The sequence below is a fragment of the Lates calcarifer genome, linkage group LG18, assembly GCF_001640805.2.
Source record: "Lates calcarifer isolate ASB-BC8 linkage group LG18, TLL_Latcal_v3, whole genome shotgun sequence".
Lineage (NCBI taxonomy): Eukaryota > Metazoa > Chordata > Actinopteri > Centropomidae > Lates > Lates calcarifer.
Genome location: NC_066850.1, coordinates 9309913 through 9329415, shown reverse-complemented (window position 1 = coordinate 9329415; position 19503 = coordinate 9309913). Strand labels below are relative to the sequence as shown.

Here is a 19503-nt window from a genome sequence, read left to right as displayed (position 1 = left end):
CTTTATCAATTTTCATAACAATTGTTCTGTTGCTTTTGGTTACCTTGTATTCATTCGTGAGCATATTATTCCAGTCCTTTCTTAGCCTCAGCTTTGAAGACTACAAACATCAGCTCACAGAATTATAGGCCTGCTTTTCCATTCAGGTCATCAGACTCCATCTGTCAACATGTGCAATTATTAATTCCTGCATTCATCACTTCTTGGCAGTCTTACCTGCAGGGATAAGGTGATAAGGGATCTGGGGAATTTTTTGAAAGTATTTCACACTTTTCTCTCCACATACGTGCATTCCTCTCTGTGTGCACATATGTGTTTTCTCTTTTTACAGAAAACGTGTTTTTGCTGGAAACTGACCAGCCCAAGAGTCTGTTGGTGTTTGGAGTCTTCACATCCACGAGGTAAGGCCGATGTCAATGAAGCCAACTGTAACATTCCTGCAGGCCTCAGTGGTTATGTTAATCACTGACTGGATCTCAGCAGGAGGAGATGTGCTTGTCAAAATGGCTGTTACATAGAGACATCATGTGTCATGTTGCAGAACAGCTTGTTAAGATGATGAACTGTCACTTACAGTGTCCTGGTGGCTTCACCATATGGCCTTCGTTTTGACGCTCTTTCCTTATGATCACATGCAGCGGTGCACCGTTTTGCGGACTGTGTGCCAGAGATACCTTTACAGCGCACATTCATACAGAATACATGTATTGTTGGATGTGTTCCACAAGCAGGGATGATAATAGATAGCAGAGAGAAATTTATTATTGCATTTTTCAGATACATGAAACTTGAGCCTTGTTCCTCAGCATTCAGAGAAAAAAGGAGTGTGTCATCTTCCTCCTTCCATTTCATCTTAAAACACAGAGAAGCAGTTAGATAAACATATATGGAGACAAATGGAGACAAGTTGTAAATGAAAAGCTAAAAATTTCAACCGTAAGGTAAAGTACTGATCATGAACCTTGAAATAAGTGGATAAAAAAGTTTCAGTTCAGATGTAATTTTGATAAATTCCTTTTTTTTTTCTTAAATGAATCATTTATCCTCTTTTTTCTTTTGTTTGATGCCTGTGTGCCATTTCCTTATGTGTGTTATTTCATGTAGACTGTATGAAGATTGTTACCAAAAATACTTGTCACCGCCAAATGGGACACTGTGGACCCAATCTAAGAAAACAGGTTCCAGAAAAGGAAAATCAAAACAGTCAAAGTAGAAAGTTCAAGAGAAGCGCTTCCAAATATGCTAAGGGCCTAATGTGCAACATACTGAAGTGATACTTTGAACTGAATTTGTGGGAAGAAACAGGGATACACACTGTTTTTCTGCTCTCTGTTAAAGTCCCAGCACCTGTAAAATGTTTGTTTTTATAGTAAAAGCAGTATAATATAATAAAATAAGGTATGAACTAACATAGAATGTAATTATAATGCTCTATAAGACTATTACCAACTTAAGTGAATCCCAGAATATCTAAATTTGAGCCCTGTCTGCTGTCAAAATGATGATGGATATCATTTAAACATGATCATCTTTGACATTTTAAATTAAGGAGAGAAAAATTTACCACATACCAAATAAACCTCAGTGGTAACTGATGAAAACCGCACTGAATAAACCGATTACACTGCTCTCATTCAGCAGAAAGTCACCACCGGCAGGGTTGCACAGCCAATTTGGAGGTTTAAAGGAATGGTCGCTTGAGCCATCTGCTCTGATCTCTAATTGAATTTGTCTGGTTTACCCGGGGGTGACACTGCCACAGGCCTTCAAACCACTTGTTACTTCAGGATCATAGAAGGGTTACAGTGGTGTATCCTGGCTCAAAGAACACAGTCAAAACAAAACAGTGAGGTATAAACCTCCAAGCTTGCTTTCTCCGAGCTCAATGTTATTCCTGTCTCCATGCTGTGTTTCTGTTTCAGTTTCAGTGTGGTTTTAAATGACTAAGCCAAACCACATCAGATCCTGGAGGGGGAAATAGGTGAGCTTGGAGTGTGGCAGCGGTTCTACCCAGACTGAATGACTCGCACATCCTCAGAAACAGCGATCTTAATAAACAACTGCAGACCTTTTTAGCTGGGTGGGTGTCAGTGTCGTGAGCCTGGGTTCGCACTTTTGTGTTTCATTGAAAGTATCCATCTCATTTCCTCAGCTCCGTGTTTAAAGGCTCAGCAGTGTGTGTTTACAACATGGCAGACATCCTCACCGTCTTCAACGGGCCCTTCGCACATAGAGAGGGACCCAATTTTCAGTGGGTGGCATTCCAGGGACGAATCCCTTACCCAAGACCTGGAACTGTGAGTTCATTTTTAGGTCATATTATCCATTTACTGGTTATTTTGGTGCACAATTCCAAAACAAAATTCATATGAATAGTCATCTTAACCAGACAAGACCCCACTTTGCATTCTTGTGGAACTCAATATTTAATCAGCAAACTGTACATATTGTTGTCTGTTATCCTAATAACTAATATGTATACTACTGTACAAACTATCCCACAAAAGATGTGTACTGTATTTTGTCAATGGGATGACAATTTTCAGATTGGGATGGATAAAATGTAAATAATTGGCCCATGGATAAAACTTTTTTTACACAATGCACACACTCCTGTCTGTTTCTCCAGTGCCCCGGTGGAGCCTTCACGCCTGACATTCAGACAACAAAGGAGTTCCCCGACGACGTGGTGACCTTTGTGCGAAACCATCCGGTCATGTTCAATCCCATCTACCCTGTGGGGAGGCGACCCCTGGTGGTTCGTACCAACGCTGACTACAAATACACATCTGTGGCCGTGGACCAGGTTATGGCTGCCGACGGCATTTACCAAGTGCTCTTCCTTGGCACAGGTATGCATCGATCTCTCATATGATAAAATGTGTATCATGGCATCAGCACACTAAAAGAGTAATTGTCCGTCCTTCAGGTTTCATAAGTAAATGATTGTCAAGTGGAGTCCCATTGCAACAGCTGGTTATCAGATAAACAGATAACAGAGGGAATAGTGCACAGTGGGTATGGCAGCTGAATTGAAAACAGAGACGGGACAGCATGACACAGCATGAAGTGCAAATTGTGCCACAATTTGTTCATAGACAAGGTGATAAGATGAGGTTTTAAAAGAGGACTTTGAGCCTTTATGGTCTCATTTTATAAAATCAGCTGAGATCAGATTATTTGTGCCCAGCGTGTTTTGATAAAGCCGCTGACGATATTATCACACGTTTTGGAAAATCGTCGAAAAGATGAATGCTTTTAAAGATTGATTATGAGATTAAATGTTGCTCCAGAGACATTTCCACCAGTGCAAGAGACCTTACTGTACAATATATACCTGTCTGTCATGCCTCTGCTTAAAACAGTGTGGTTAGACAGAATAATATGTGTGTGTGCTTACATAATTATGCATGCATTTGTGCTTTTGTGTGTCCACGTTTGCATGTTTGCATTCAGCGAGCCGCTCTGGGACTCTCTCACACACAGCTGCTGGTGTTTATCAGGCAGCCTCTCCGTTCTGTTTCTCCCGCCTGGATTCTTGAAGAGACGCCAGCGCCGTCTTAGCTGTATCTGGGCCCCGAAATGGTGCTTTGTCTCAAAGATGAGACGGTCTTATCGGGCATTTCCAGGAGCTGTTACTGTAACTCGTTCTCCCTGCTCTGCTGCTCCAACTCCCAGGACAAAACAGCCTTATTGATGATGTTGGTGTTGCGTTTTGCCCTTTCAGTGGCCCTTTCCTCCCTTGTGTGGGCTTAAGAGCTTCCATTCCCACTCCTGTCACAGTTGATTTTGCTGTGGAAACTGGTCATGGCTATCACACCTAATTCAAAAGCAAACACTGGCAAAGGAAAACAGACTTTGAGTTTATTTTTTTCGCCTGCAGTTGTACTCCAGTTGCGCTGACAGCCCACATCTCTGGGCATTCTTTGTTAAGCGTGTGCACTGTGTAGCCATATCTGTTTCACACAATAAACCCTTGTGTGTGGTTACAGCTCATGACATGTCCCCATTCTGCCCCCAGACAAAGGTACAGTACAGAAGGTGATTGTCCTGCCGAGCAATCACTCCCTGCATGAAGATCTGATCCTGGAGGAGCTGGAAGTGTTTAAGGTCTGGTGCCTGTCTTTCTCCCTTCTGTCTCTCTCTCTCTCTTTTTTTCTCTTTCACTTTCATCCCTTTTCTTCCCTAAAATCAAAGGCAGGGAGAAGGAGGGCATGTTTGGCCACAACACAAAGGCCAGGGGCAGACAGACAAGGCCAGTGTGGCAGTCAGGAGATGGATGTTGTGTAGTGTAGTGCAGCGTAGAGTGATGGGAAACATGCTAACGTACTGCAAGAGTCTGGTAGCTGCCCTGAGTGAACCGTAGCACATGCTTTGTTTTATCTTAGCTGAAATCTCTAAAACTGTGATCCGCCTGTGATCAGATGTAAAGCCTGTGACTCCTTTGATCTACCACTGCACCTGAAGACAAGCAGCTTTAATCAGAAAAGATTTATCCCTAAAGTACTGTATAGATTTCTTGCAGAAAGTTAAAGACATCTGGCGAGAACCTGATCCTAGACGGCTACCAAACAAATAATAAATAGTGTGTTAATTATATTGCACTTCCTAATGCTAGGCTAGCTGTCTCCCTGTTTCCAGTCTTTGTGTTAAGCTAACCGTCTGCTGATTAACTTCACATTCACCAAGCGGACAGGAGAATGATATCAGTGTTTTCATCTAATTCTAGCCAGAGCTAATAATTACCTGTATTTCCCAGTGTCCTTTTAAAACCTTTATAGAAACAATTGTCAACAATGTCTAAAAGCTCTGAACTTGGTCTTTCTTTGTGCTGTTTTTCAGAACCAAGCTCCAGTTACAAACTTGAGAATATCCCCCAAAAAAGTAAGTATCCCTCTACACTGGTTTCCCGACATAGAAACTGCAGTTTTATTGTTTTAATATGTTATTCAGTGTCTGTGGCTACTATGTAATGCACGATACAGAAATCTCCTGTGCATGATAAGCCTCCCAGAGGCAAGGAAATAATAAGCCATAATTGTTTCGGCGCTCTGCCTCATTTTCCTGTCAGCCGGCCACTTATTAAGACAAACAGGGCGGCTGACATTTGAACTGTTTACTTTACAGCAACAGCTGTACGTCAGCTCGGAGTACGGGGTCTCACAGGTCTCCCTGCACCGTTGTCACGCTTACGGCTCGGCTTGCGCTGACTGCTGCCTCGCCAGAGATCCCTACTGCGCCTGGGATGGACTCAGCTGCTCCCGCTTCTATCCCACTGGCAAAAGGTACACAAAGGTTCACAGTTTCAGGGCTCATAATTGCGGTTTTGTGCCAGTATTAAGTATCTTCAGATTTAATGTAAGAAGTATTTAGTGGCCATCGAGGACTGAAGAAAAGACTATGCAAGACTTTTTAAGCCCCAAAGCAAATATATCAGCGTTAATCAGTGCTGACAAGTGTTGATTAGGGAGCCCATTCATAGAGGCAGTGATTCAAAACTTTGTAAGTGTTAAATAAACATTAGCATAGTGCAGCTTTTCAAATCGTATTCAGTATTTCTGTCCAGTTGATTTCAATTTTTCAATTTTCCACGAGGATCTAGTGAGGTTTTAGCCTTTCAATCAAAGTGGTATTCATCAGTTGTACAAGAAATATGAAACCAATCAATGTGCCATGCCCAGTCATATTGAATGTGGGTCAACAGCTGATGTACAACAATATGTTAAACAAGAATAGAAAAGAGCAGCTCACAACTTGTGAGGCCAGACGTGACTGGAATCCTTCAGTTCGTGCTTCAGGGCAAGCCATGTCACTAATTCTGCTTTTGTTGTTGCCCTCCTTCCGTCTAGACATAACACAGACAAGGATGTATGAACGACACCTCGACTCTAAAACCGATACCTCTCCGGTCTCTTTAAGGACCAGCTGCGCGTCTCTTGACAAAAACCAGCCAGACGCAGGTCAAGTTTAGCTTGGTCGCAGAACAAAAGCTCAGCCCCTGTTTTCCTGTGGAAAATGTGTCTGAAATGTGTCAGCTGTTTACATGCTCTTTTCCTCAAGCTGTCATCCATGAGTGTGCGCCACAGGGTGGAATAACACAGTCAGATTTTCCTCATATTGTTTTGGCAGAGACTGCTTCTTCTACAGTTTTAATATGAGAGGAGGAAGGTTGTTATGATTGTGTACTTTTTCTGTATTTAGTTACTCATTGTTATTTTCTTTCTTTTTTTTTAGGAGAAGCAGAAGGCAGGACATTATGCATGGAAATCCACTCACTCAATGCAGAGGATTCAATCTAAAAGGTATTTAAAGCCGCACTAATTGATTTTTTTTTTTACACATTAACAATGGGTTAAATGACTGTGTGTAATGAGAAAGGTGTCAGAAAATCAACAGATTAACACTTAGTTGGCTTTTTTTATATGTTCAAATTTGATGGCAGTAATTGTTCATAAATTAAAACAAGCATAATAGTTTACAAACATGCTCTAGCTGTACCTGTTTATGCATGTGTTCTGGAGTGTTTGCGATTGTTGTGCTGTTATTGTGAGTCCAGCTGCGGTGCACAACATCCTTCACCATTCACTCAGTTGACTGGCAGGGTGCAGTTTAATGAGAGGAGAGGATTTGCTCCCCAGAGTGCTCCATGTCTGTGAACAGTTTACATCTCTAAATTAACACGAGCTTTGGGAACCTACCATATGGCCATTACTACTAATTAGTCACAACCCTATCATACATCCAGCTGAGTGATGAACCATTTAGCTGCAACAAAAAGCGACAAGGTAAATGAGACGAAACAGAGTTGCTCCAATGCGCCGAAGGTTATTTTGTCTGTCTGTAAAAAAAAAAAAAGAAAAAGAAAAAAAAAATCTGGGTGGAGTTTGGTTGTGCTGCAGTTGCCAGACTAAGCTTTGTGTCAACATTTCACTCTCGCTGGTGGGGGTTTGAGACAGATTTGAGTCCATCTGTGGGCTTCGTGTCTGTCAGCAAGTGACGTCTGATGTGCCTCCCATGACTCTGTGCGTGTCTGTGTGTGGTTTAGCTTACAGAAACGCAGTGGAGATGACGCAGTACGGCGTGAAAAACAACACCACCTTCCTGGAGTGTCTTCCCAAGTCTCCCCAGGCCTCTATTCGTTGGCTTATTCAGAGGGACAATGACAGGAGAAAAGAGGTCAGTTTGACATTTAGAGGGGTCAAAGGTCAACATCACTGACAACCTTTAGTCAAATGCAACAAGCAAGTGGAGCCAAGGACACAACGGAAATCCCTTGTGATTAAATGTCTTTGTCTAATCTATAGGGAGCAGCTCACATACTTTAATATTACATCAAACATTAAACATGTCATAACAATCAAATGAGCTCATACGCTTGATCGGGACTTGTATCGCCTGAGGAATGACACAGTGAACATTTATTGGCAGCGGAAAATCATAATGAGCAGTGATACAGATCAAACATGATACGGACCTTGACTAATGACTGTGGATTCTCAGAGGGGAAACATTTTCCAAATATTTGACACCGCTTAAACGGTGAGAGCACTTTGAGAGGCTGTGAAAGATTAAACATAGCTGAGCAGGAGAGCACCCGCATTATATAGACACATCTTTTAGAGATTTAGCTTTCACCTCCGTGGAGCAGGCTCAGAGTAATGGCCGTTTTATGGCCATTTCCTCAGAGAAGTTGGCCCTAAAATAAATGACATTATGGTGTTTGATGATTAGAGTCTTTTCCAGCCTAAAGCCTGGCTGGGGTAAAGGAGTAAACAGTGTTATATTTAATTATATTTGGATGAAAGCATCTGTCCTTTCTCTGAAATATTTATGCTTAGGCTTTTTATTAATTCTGTCATGCATGCAAATGTACCCAACCTGCACACCACAAATTAATATAACTCAAATACAAAATACAAGGCATACATTTTTAAATCATGCTACAAAAATTAACGAACGCTAATTCATATTACTTACATAATCAGATAACAATAAGTTACTTTCAGAAAGATCAGAAAATTTAACCTTTTCCACCGCATTCCCCAGAACAGCATCAGTGCTACTTGTGGCTGCCCAATCAGTACCAGAAACCCGATTTGTTCCACACATCAAATAGGGTTAAGTTTAGGGCACTGGTGTCAAGAGGTACATGCATACAACAAGTTACAAGGGCAGTGACAATCCCTGGCATACATCTTAAAAAGCTCAAACTCTACTAGAGAGATAGAAAATCATCCTTCCAGATATTCCTTCATTTGGTAATTCGAGTGCAGCAGAGAATGCTCTTGAACACATCACTCCAAAATCTGCTTTGATTTGTTACGTCTGCTACAAACCATGTGGATGAAGGTCTGACACAACCTCACTGTGTCAACTGCAGGTGAAGCTGAGTGACCGCGTCGTCTCCACGGAGCACGGCCTCCTGATCCGCTCCGTCCAGCTCTCCGACCAGGGTCTGTACTACTGCCTGACCACCGAAAACGGCTTCAAACGCACCGTCGCCAAGATCCGCCTGCGCGTGCTGAGCGAGGCCATGGTGAGCATGCTGACAGACAAACAGCAGTCGCCGTGGGCTTGGGCCAGCTCGTTGCACCCTAAGGTCCTATTGGCAGCCTTCAGCCCCGCAGAGAGCCTGGCTGTACAACAATACTGCAAAGAGAGGAAGGAGCTCCAGAACCTCCAGCAGAGGCAGCAGCAGCATCAGCCTCAGCCACCTGGACCTCTCAGAGGGGACCTGGCCAAACTGAAGCCCCTGCTGGACCGGAGGAAGAGCCGCAACCGGCGCAATCACCTGCCCGAGGTCTGACACAGGGAACTGGCAGCTACAGAAAACTGACATGCACACCTTCGTCTAATCCTGTATCCTACCAGGCAGTTACAAATCCTCATTTTCCAACTTTTCATCTCAAGCTGCAGAGCTGCACTGTGGATGTACAGTAAGACGAGGAGGTGGGTGTGGGGAGTTCTTGTTTGGCAATCTCTCTTTTTTTTTTTGCATGAGGTACTGTGACCAGGTGGCTGTGACATACACTAATACACACGCACAGGCACACACAAGTCATTCATTTGTTGTCGCAGTCGCAAAACAAACTCAAGTGGCCCTGTTATGAGTGCCACTAATAAACTGTATTCTGACAGGCTGATATTGCTCATGATAATACACCTTGAGACACAACTATGGTCAACAATCTTATCATATTGTAAATATCAGAGGGGGAATTGGACCGGATATTAGCTCACAGTAGATTTGTTCTTTGTTGAAATGTGGCATCATGATATTAAATAGAGGAGATTGAAAAGGGACAAAAGGGAGCATGTTTAACAGTGCCCTCTCCCTTTATGATAAGTGTTACAGTAGTATTTTACTAGATTCTACTCACATTTGAACTTTTACTTTATAAATAACAAAATTCTTTCTATTCAGCGAAACCTGCAGGGCTCTGTGGGCACATGTAGGGTAATAAAAAGCCAGTTTTAGTGAGGATTTTTTTTCCCCCTACAGATTGCATACTGTCTACAATAGCACTGTTCATATAAGTGTGTCACATTACAGTGCTGTAAGTTAAAAATTCATTAGTTCAAAGACCAAATTTTACATCCAATGCTGATCCAAACAGAAAAAGTAGGAAGATACTACATAGAGTGTGAAATACAGAGTGAGTGGCCGCTTACACCTTTCATGATCTGTCCTGTATTTATTCCCATTACTCAGGCGTACATACGAGAATGTGCCTCACTGTAATTCAGTTGCACATTGTATCCGTATCATACTTCTCTTTTTCCAGCACAGAAGCATGTTTATAGAAATTCATCCATATTGTAGAGGACAGTTCGACATTTTGGGAATTAAGCTTATTTTCTTGTAGAGAGTTAGATGAGAAAATTGATACCTCTAAGCTGGATTTAGCAGCCAATTATATTAGCTTAGCATAAAGCCTGTAATACAGGTAAACAGCTAGTGCAGTGCCCCATGTTACACATTACTATCAATGCTGAAAGCCCTCTGGCCAAGGAAAAGCCTGACACAAAACCTCCATAAAACTACAGCATATTGTTTTTTGTGCCAGATTTTGTTACCTTTGGAAAGAGCCAGGCTAGCTGTATTCCCCCATTTTCAGTCTTTATGCTAAGCTAAGCTAACTAGCTGCTGGCTGTTTACTGTACAGACATGAGAGTGGTATTGATCTTTTCATCTAACTTGCGACGAGAAAGCAAATAAGCATATTTCACACTGTCAAATTATTCCCTTAATCCTTGCCTGGATTAGATTCAAGCAACCAAACTATTGCAGATATGCACATTGCAGTTTTTGCCTTCAGGTAAATAATGTATGTCAGTGTAATACCTGGAAATATAGTCTACAATGACAGTTTCCTTCTTTGGATCAACATTTCTACAGTCTGCACATCAAAGTGGACATACTCTTAATTCAGTAGTAATTGTCAGTGATAGTCTGTGAGATAGACCATTTGACATATGTGAATAGACATTGTTTTTCAGAAGCGTAGTTAATGTAGATACAGATTATTTGTTGCTTGTGTACAGAGTATTTTTTCGTTTGTTTCATCTTCTTAATTTAATGTTGTTGCGGGTTTTGTGAAAACATGTTTTCATTGTGTATATAAATTCTACATATTTCACCAACTAACTATGACCGTATCTGCAAATTGCAGAGATATACCGTACAGTATTATTTTCATTTTGAGAAAAGACCTTCCAGTTGCTTTTGCCCTCATGCGGATCTCTGCTCCACGTTTAATAAAACTGTGTGCCCAGCATCATGTCAACTCTGTGTAACTTCAGTGTTATGAAACATATGTATTTCTATTTATTAATGTCATGATAGCCTGAATAAATCTGTTCAGATGAATCTCAATTTTAACGAAATTGTCGGACTACATTTTTATTAGAATAGTTTCTCAAAATGTGAACTTTATTTTAAAGGAATAGTTTGACATTTTGGAAATTCACTTATTCACTTTCTTGCCATGAGTTAGATGAAAAGATTGATGCCACTCTCATGTATGTGCAGTAAATATGAAGCTAGAGCCAAGTAGCTGTTTAGCTTAGCATTGCTCAAAGACTGGAAAGAAGGGGAAACAGTTCTGCTCTGTCCTAAAGTAACAAAACACAACATGTAATACCTCAATAGTTTAATCCGTCCAAAAAACAAAGCGTGAAAACATCAGGTTGTGGTTTTACAGAGCATGGCTAACTGTTCAGTCTTTTTGCTAAGCTAAGCTAGCTGGCTGCTAACAGTAGCTTTACATTCATCATACAGACATGAGTGTAATCAATCTCATTTAACTAAGAAAGCAAATACGTGTATTTTGGAAACTGACAAACTATTAGACATTCAGACATTTTGATATCTACGATAATATATCGGTTTAATAATATGTTGTAGCTTAACAGGATTCAAGTCTTCAAACAGAAACTTACATCCTGAATTTCAAAGATCAGTTCACACTACCTGGGATACCCCAAGGTTGCAAACTACACATCCACAGAAAGAGTAAGACTCCTCTGTTTTAACTTCGATGAAACTCTCCCTTATGTATGAAATGTACAATTGAGACCAAACTGCTAAAATCAAGGACACCCAGGAGGCTGCCAAGGGTCATTTAAAACCCATAAAACAGTAAAGAGGTCTCCTGCTAGGCAGAAATACTGCTTTCTCACCAAACAAACCTAAGTACCATTCATAACCACAGTATTTTTTACACTTTTATTACTCTTTTTGATTTATGGGCCACTCAAGGTAAAGAGGAAACGGAATAATTTTGCACAATGCAGAGGTTTGTTTAAGCAGCGGGACAGTCTCAGCTGTATTTTGGCCCATGGGGGATGCAGACCTGTTTTGATAGCCTGGTGCAGGGTAAGAACAATCCAATGCTAGGAATAGGACACCCAATGAAAAACTCACTTTTTCAGCTTTTATTCATTTTGAAGACACTAGTTCAGCAAGGAATTTGAACATTTGCGCAAGATTAGATTCATGTGCTTCTTTTATAGGATGTCAGACAAACCCATTCCTCCTCTGTGCGGATTAATAACCTGACAGTTAAGAGGAGTCTTCGCCTGCTCTCTCTCCAGAAATCCCTGATTAAGTTAATGTTACAGTGTTTGCAATTAAAATAATACTTGGCAAAGGAATTCAGCTCTTGAGCGTTACAAAATCACAGTATTCCCCCCCGGTATCAAAGGAAGTATGATATTATAAATAACACTCAAATTACAAAAAAGTGCAAGTCTATATCAAAAGGTTTATGTCCCATAGCAGCTTAAATGCACTGTACTCCACAACTTCCACACAACAGACACTTCTGCATGATTCATTCACACGAGCTTGGCTTCATTATTTCTCCTCCTCACCACACAGTAGAAGATCAGACACAGGACGAAGATGGCCACACCTGTGCCCAGCAGCGCCTGCTGTATTATCTCCAACATCTGGATACGGGAGATGAGCTCCCTCTTAAACATTTCTGCTGTTTCGTCATCCAACGCAGCCGTCTGATTACAGAGAGGAGGCAGGGAAAGAGAGAGTGACTGATTAACATTCATCCCAAGCTAACAGAGAATACACTTCATGACTGCAGGGCTCCTTTTTTTATCTTACCTCGTTCAGCCAGACAAGAGGGAATATGGTATAATCCTTGACTTTCTTAAGCACCCTGCAAGGAGAGAGTTCATTTCTTTCGTATTCAGTGCATGACTCTGTCTCAAACTTTCTTAAAGGAATAGTTTGACATTTTGGGAAGTACGCTAATTTGCTTTCTTACTAGGAGTTAGATGAGCAGATAGATGCCACTCATGTCTGTATGCTAAACATGAAGTTACAGCCTGTGGCAGGTTAGCTTAGTAGTTAGCTTTAAAGTCCATACAACACCAAAAAAATAGTTCAAAGTAGAACCAATAAAAGTTTTTGTATAGACAATATGTATCATGTCAGTGAGCTTCAGAGGGGCTGGTAGTTAGAGCCCGCCTAACTGTTTCCCACTGCTCTCAGTCCTTATGCTAAGCTAAGCTAACTAACTACAGACACAAGCAATACCTTAGTCCTCTCATCAAACATTTGTCAAGAAAGCAAAGCTAGGTGTATTTTGAAAAATATTTTTCTTTAAAAAGGCAAAACAGAACTTACGTGATGACATTTGATGGTCCATACATCATATTCACTTGAATTCTCTTAGCAAATCTGCAGGGTAAACCCGGTTGTCTGATGGGGATAAATCACAAAGATTAGCATCAGAGCAGCTGCCCCTTAGCGTCAAAAGACATGAAGCTGGAAGTTTAGAGGCTCTTACAGGTTCCACGTCTAAGAAGGTGTGATGGTGTTCCTCGCTGGGATTGAGACCCAGTATGGCCTCTCGCAGGTATGGACTGCCATGAAGGAAGTGGGGCAGAGAGATGTAGATAGGTCTTCCTGTTTAGATGGGAAGGAAACAAAGTTAAAAATGCCTCTCACTTTCTGAGAATCCTGATGCTGCAAACCAAATGCAAACTGACCATCTTGACAGGAGCTGATATCCAGTACTCCGGCCAAAGTGCAGTTCTTGGTGGTCTTTGGGTCTCTACAGAAGCACTTGTTGTCTGGGTTGACCGTAGGGGAGGCCAGGGTGGATGGCAGGAGGGTGTAGCGGTACACCTCAATCCCTTTCAGATCCATGCTCTCCTCAAAGCTGGCTGACACAGACCTGAAGACAAAGGAACACAGAGTATCTCAAGAATCTTTGATCAACTGACCCTTTGTACCAAGTAATCTTTAGCTCTATTGAGCAACTTAATTCAGCCAGACTCAAATACATGCCTGTGGTTTTGGTATTGGAAAGTTCTGACCTCTAGTGGTTACCAAGAGGAAAGAAGTCTAAAAGGTTGCAGGTCTCAAATTAGTCTAGTCAGACTAGATCAGGTGAAATTTCTCCCACAAACTTAACCCCTTTATCACCTGCAAATGTCTGATGAGAAGAAATAGAGAGGCTTCTTCTTGTCCACAAAGGGAGCGAAGGACGAAGCATCTGAGAAAAAAAGGGAGAGGAAATGAGGTCAAAAAGGTGACTGGTCTGCATTTAGAGCTACAGAAGTGTATTGTAATTGGCTGTCAGGAAAAAAAAAAAATATTATCTTTTTTTTTTACAAAAGTCATTGCTACAGGAGCTTTACCTGTCCCGTTGATCATGTCACAGTACTTGTCGTTCCAGAAACGTAAGTTCCTGTGGGGCAAAATTAGGTCAGTCAGGCCAACAGCCAAATTAAATATTACAGTTAAAAAACACAACAGGATTCTCACTTGTCGAAATCTGTAAAAACTGATTAACCTGATTTGATTAAACAGCCTAAAATATCAGAATTACAAAAAAACTAAAAACTGCATCCTCATTTGTCAAAATCTGTACAACTCGATTAGAAAAAAAATCCAGACTTAACATTTCCCTCACTTTGTTCATAATTGGACTCACCTCTCTCCCCGCCACCTGTCAATTATTCCCACTTTTGAGATGTCCTCCTTTCCATTGAAGACTGTGTAGTAGCCATCATAGGTGCCGTTGTACTACGGAAAACACACTTCAGTCAGGTCATATCTGAGCAGGTCCTGTCTCTGTGTGAGGCTAAAATATATGTTTACTTACAGGTGCAAATAACCCCACAAGTGATTTCAGCATGGGGTCTGTGTAGCCCCACAGCATTTCCTTGACTGTACGGTACTGGAACAAGGAGGAGTTGCTTGACTTTATCAGTCTCTCCAGTGCAGGATGAAGTACTTTTGGTACCAGTGAATAAGCTCCCTGAAAAAAAAAATCAGAAACATTTATATTTACATTTGGAAAAGCTCAGCTAATTATAATTTACTGATGAGTGATGTGTAGTTATACGCACAGTGTAGTCCAGAATGGTGCATGAGCAAAACACAAAAAACTGCTGCACACACAACTGCTGCTGTTGCTGCAGGAGATAAGCCAGAAAATAATCCTCTTTTATGACTGGGATACTACATAATTACTCAAAAGTACAGGCTCTCTAAGGAATTGCTTACACTCATCATTGGAGCTTTATCAAAGTTTGAAGAGAAAGCATATACACTGTGCCCATAAACAGTGACTTTTCGACACTGAATTTATGACTTGCCAAGTTAATTTTCAGACTCGCCCTCTGTTCTTCTTACAGTAAAAATCCCTATAGAGCTGGCGATCCAACCATAATACAACTTTTACAACTACAGAAATTATTCTTTACCATTTAGCTTCTAATGTGGAAAGAATAAGGTTTTGAAGACAGTATTGCATTGGTTCAGATACTCAGGTATTGCCATGACACTGGCATGATATCAAGTTCTGATACAACTCTTCATGATATAGTTCACTAGTTCCTAATGTGGATGTCATAGGAACAACCTTGTGGGAAAAGAATTACCCTTTGGTTAAACTTCTTACAGCTCACCAAAGCCAAAGAGTTTGGGAACCACCACGATAAAGGGTGGTTGCAAACCAAGGAAACCCACCACAAGGCTGCACAGCTTGATTTTGGCACCGCTTGTCTTGGCCTTGGAACAGAGGTACTGTCGCTTTTAACAGTAGAGCTGAGTCAAGTCAGGAATCACCGCTCAGTGGGGTGACACTCACTTACAGCCACAGCCAGGTTGAGGCAGGTGACTTTGTCTTCCTCTGGTCCCACTGACATGGATGGCTCAAAGATGGCGCCCTGGGGCAGCAGGTAGGAGACAGTTTGATTGGCATTGTGCGTGACATTCTCTTTGGGAAGATATCGTGTCCTGGAGGATAAGGAGAGGGTGTTACTTATTCATTGAATTAGTTAAGAAGAGAGTATGGTGAGGTGCTTATTGAGGAAGTGAACAGTTCAAATGTCAAATACTGCATTGAAGCAAAATGACATAAAAAAGGTAAACAGATCAACCTTACCTGTATGTGTAAGGTCCCTTTTCCAGCACCACTGGATTTGCACCGTGTTGCAAAACCTCCTTGGGGATTTTTCACGTCAAAGAACCAGAACTGCCTGTACACATCTCCTCCTGTAGACACCCAGTTGTCATAAGCTGTCGTTCCAGGCTCAATGACGGCTTCCTAAACCCGGCAGACACACAGACAGTCTATTTTTAACATGCCTCAAGATTGCCAGCAGGCCAGCTGCCCCACTGATACATGAAAAAGGTGGATGCTCCGTTACTGAAAAGAAAAAAGGTCTAAATCGTTCAAAATGTTTTCTACAGTTTCTTAAAAAGAATCACGGATGCTGATCTTTTGATAGATGAAAACAAGACACACTTGGCTTTCTGCACAGCTTCTTGTTTAGCAGTTGAAGCAGCTTTCAAAAAACGCACGCCTCTCGCCTCTCGTTTCTCCTGATTCACCTTGATCTCTGCGTACACATTCACACACTCGGTCACTCCCTACCCTCCAACTCGGGGTGAAACTGAGCACCATACCTTCTCCACTGTCCCCTGAATGACGCTGTTCCCCAGTGGGATAAGAACACCTCCCAGGATGGCTACCGCCGCCCCAAACACAGCTCCGGCTATCAGCCCGCACCTTCTGTTACAGCAGCCCATGGTGATGTGCGTCTCCCTCAGTCCGACCGTGCGTCTGTCTGTCTGCCTGGCAGCCTGGCAGCCTGTTCTCCTTCTGTCTCTGTGTTTGTGGCGTGTTGCTAGTACGAGCAGCTTGTCTGTGTTTGTGTCCCGGCAGCAAGAGAGGCAGCAGCACAGGCAGGCTGTACCATCAGAGGAGCTGACAGAGCAGCAGAGGCCAGGTAAAGGTACAGACACTGCACAGGCACCCAGGGACCTCTTATAAATGAAGTTATATAATGAAAGGGAGGGTTTAAGGTTCAGCTAAGAGACGTCCCCGTAGATATCCATGAGCATTATCTGACCAGGTGATAACAGCTACAACAGGCTGAGGAGAAAGGTTGAAAGAGGAGCTGGCGTACAGGGAGGTTATGCCTAAAATACACAAAGCTCATTTCTAATCACAGAGTTTTTTTCATTTATTTCCTTTCATCATACAAGAACTAATAGCAGTAAGAAGAAGCTAACTGGACTTGATTCATCAGACCGTGAGGCATCAGTTCCAGACATCCTGTGACCTGGATGAAGAGAACCTTCACTGACATTTTATCTTTTCCCTATCCTGTTCCTTATCTGCCCACCTATCTCTAACTCATCTCTTCTATATAATTTCATCTTCTGTCTTCGGTGCATAGCACAAGAAAGAGGAAAGGAGGAACACATAAATGATTAAGTATATTCTCATTGTGCAGTGGCAGTTGAAAAAGACTTATCTGTGTTTGCGGCTGTGTGGCTTTCATGGGGGGATAAAAGCGAATTGCTCTTTATCTCTCTTAAAGATGTTTCCCAATGCTCATCTTGATTCCTTATTGTGATGCAACTGATTTCCTTGCACATGGGCATTTGGGACTTAATCAGCAACAATATAATACTGTGTCACAGACCATTTTCAGGTGGTTTTGTCTGCTTTCTGTCCCTTCCCCCAGACATAATATTCTATAGCCTACTACTGCAGCTAGTGTAGTGTATCACACAGGCATATGCACTTGAAAAAGGTTAAAGGGGCAGTCCAGCACTTCCATAATAATTCCCATAATGCAACTGAGTGGTGCCTTTCCCACCCCGGTAAATACACATCTTTCAAAATCCACATCCCCCCAATTTGCAATGCAGGCTTTCTGTTACAGATGTGAAATCTCAGCCCCAAACCACAATGACCACAATGACATCACCATGACATCCCTATGACATCACTAGGGGTTATTTCCTCCCACTTCACTCCACTATATAGATGTTACACAGCTGCTTTTACAGACTGGTGTTGTTCCCCTTTTGAATGACAAGCTGGCCCCTTCATGTAAAATAGAGAGAGTGTCCCTTTAAAATGGCAACCATTCTACAGCCATACATAGTGCAGTGCTGTAAGGTTGAGTGTACAGTATTATCAGCCTATACATGTATACTGCCCTGCAGCATTGTGAAGTTGCATGTTATTGCCACCAGGGGGCAGCATCAGCATTCCCTCACCACTCAGTGTGTGCTTGCCTACACAGCTCATCCCACTGAGTCTCTCTGCTAAAGGCCCGTCGTCTATTTAAACAAACATTCTTGTCAAACATTATGAATCTCACCTGAATGACTTGACTGTTTATCCAGCGAGTGCAACTTCAACATTAGGATTTGACTTCAGTTCGTGCGGGTATACACCAGGCCTGTTTCTCCACCAACTCCTTTAACATCCGTATTTGCGAACACATTATAAATGATAATATTTACACAAGACCAGGCAAAGATATGGTTCCGTGTACACAGAAGACATTGTTGTTTTTCATGGTTTATGTAGGGTTTAATAAATGAAACTACACTTATAAAGCACAAATGCATCGACTATATGTAGCTTTTGCATAATGCACACACATGCCATCACAAAAAGAGTTGTGTATGGTTAGTTTAAACAGTGATGAAAATGTTTTACACATTAATATGAGCAGAAATATTCTTACACATAAGTCTTCTATAATAAGGAACACTGTCCTTTTAAAGGTAAATGAATGCATTCTGTGTCTGTGGTGTCTTCTGTGTTAGATAAAATGACATAACCTTTTTTTGCCTATAGGGGATACACTCTCTGTCTTTTGTTATCTCAAACCTTGAGAAGGCCTCGGTGATAAAGAGCGAAACCTCCAGCCAGCACAGGACCAGAATGGAAAGGTCAACACCACAAATTTGCATGTAATCCCAAAAAGCCACATTTGAAATGAAAATCACATGGAAAGGCAAGGAGATAATGAGATAATATTTACACCACAGGGGATCTGTGTGGAAATTTTTTTTGAAGGGGACACCACCTGCCTTCAGACTGTTGTCTTTGAAGACAGACACTTGACTTTGTCTGACAGGCTAAATTATTTAAACTACAAACAATGGCCATGTACCCTGCCATAGTGAGATGTTTCGCTTCCATGACAACCACATATGACTGTAAGTTTGGGTACACAGTCGTAGTATAAAACACAAGTAATGTAGTTAACATGATGTGTGTATCATACTGTGAATATATATCTTGTATTTTAACATATCGGTTTAAGGATTTTATTTAAATTATTGATGTTATTGATTCTCACGAGGTATATGAATGTTAAGTTTATTGTATATCAAAATAAAAGCCTCATGATACAGCCTGTAGTGTGAAAAATTAGCTGTTACTTGGGGGGGCAATGAGTAAAGCTGTGGGTGTGCAGGTTTGAAATGCTTTCCGCTATCAACACATTTCCGGTTTGGGCGTCTACCTTCAAAATAAAGGCGTTAGAACCAATGAAACTACACAAATTTGTGGAGGGTTTTAAAACCTGTCACCCACTGCAAACACTGTGATAATTCATCTTTGGTTGTAAATGCAAAGCACTTATGGGTGAGATATGTTTAAGTTTAATGTACACAGCATATTGTTCCTTCATCTTTGATTCATAAATAAGGCT

General features: G+C 41.5%; 2 protein-coding genes across 5 annotated transcripts in view; one reads left to right on the top strand and one right to left on the bottom strand.

Moving 5' to 3' along the window:
- The window catches only part of sema3c (sema domain, immunoglobulin domain (Ig), short basic domain, secreted, (semaphorin) 3C), a 58701-nt gene extending 39495 nt beyond the window's left edge, over window positions 1–19206 (top strand). For 3 of the 4 annotated variants that reach the window (XM_018680914.2, XM_018680913.2, XM_018680915.2), the window contains 9 exons: window positions 332–401; window positions 2153–2297; window positions 2630–2852; window positions 4022–4110; window positions 4843–4884; window positions 5128–5285; window positions 6235–6302; window positions 7046–7176; window positions 8381–10876. In XM_018680914.2, coding sequence (XP_018536430.1) covers window positions 332–401; window positions 2153–2297; window positions 2630–2852; window positions 4022–4110; window positions 4843–4884; window positions 5128–5285; window positions 6235–6302; window positions 7046–7176; window positions 8381–8806 — 1352 coding nt within the window. In that variant the 3' untranslated portion in view covers window positions 8807–10876. Of the gene's footprint in view, window positions 1–331; window positions 402–2152; window positions 2298–2629; window positions 2853–4021; window positions 4111–4842; window positions 4885–5127; window positions 5286–6234; window positions 6303–7045; window positions 7177–8380; window positions 10877–18641 lie in introns of those variants that run through there. The other variant, XR_007815044.1, reaches the window with a different exon arrangement.
- cd36 (CD36 molecule (thrombospondin receptor)) lies at window positions 11923–18597 on the bottom strand. Its single transcript, XM_018680916.2, is given in 14 exon segments — window positions 11923–12516; window positions 12623–12677; window positions 13148–13200; window positions 13202–13222; window positions 13311–13429; window positions 13513–13700; window positions 13952–14021; window positions 14167–14216; window positions 14463–14554; window positions 14634–14789; window positions 15628–15772; window positions 15921–15979; window positions 15981–16082; window positions 16445–18597. Coding segments are annotated over 14 exon segments (1410 nt in total). The 5' UTR covers window positions 16568–18597; the 3' UTR covers window positions 11923–12339.
- Window positions 19207–19503: the final 297 nt, after the last annotated feature.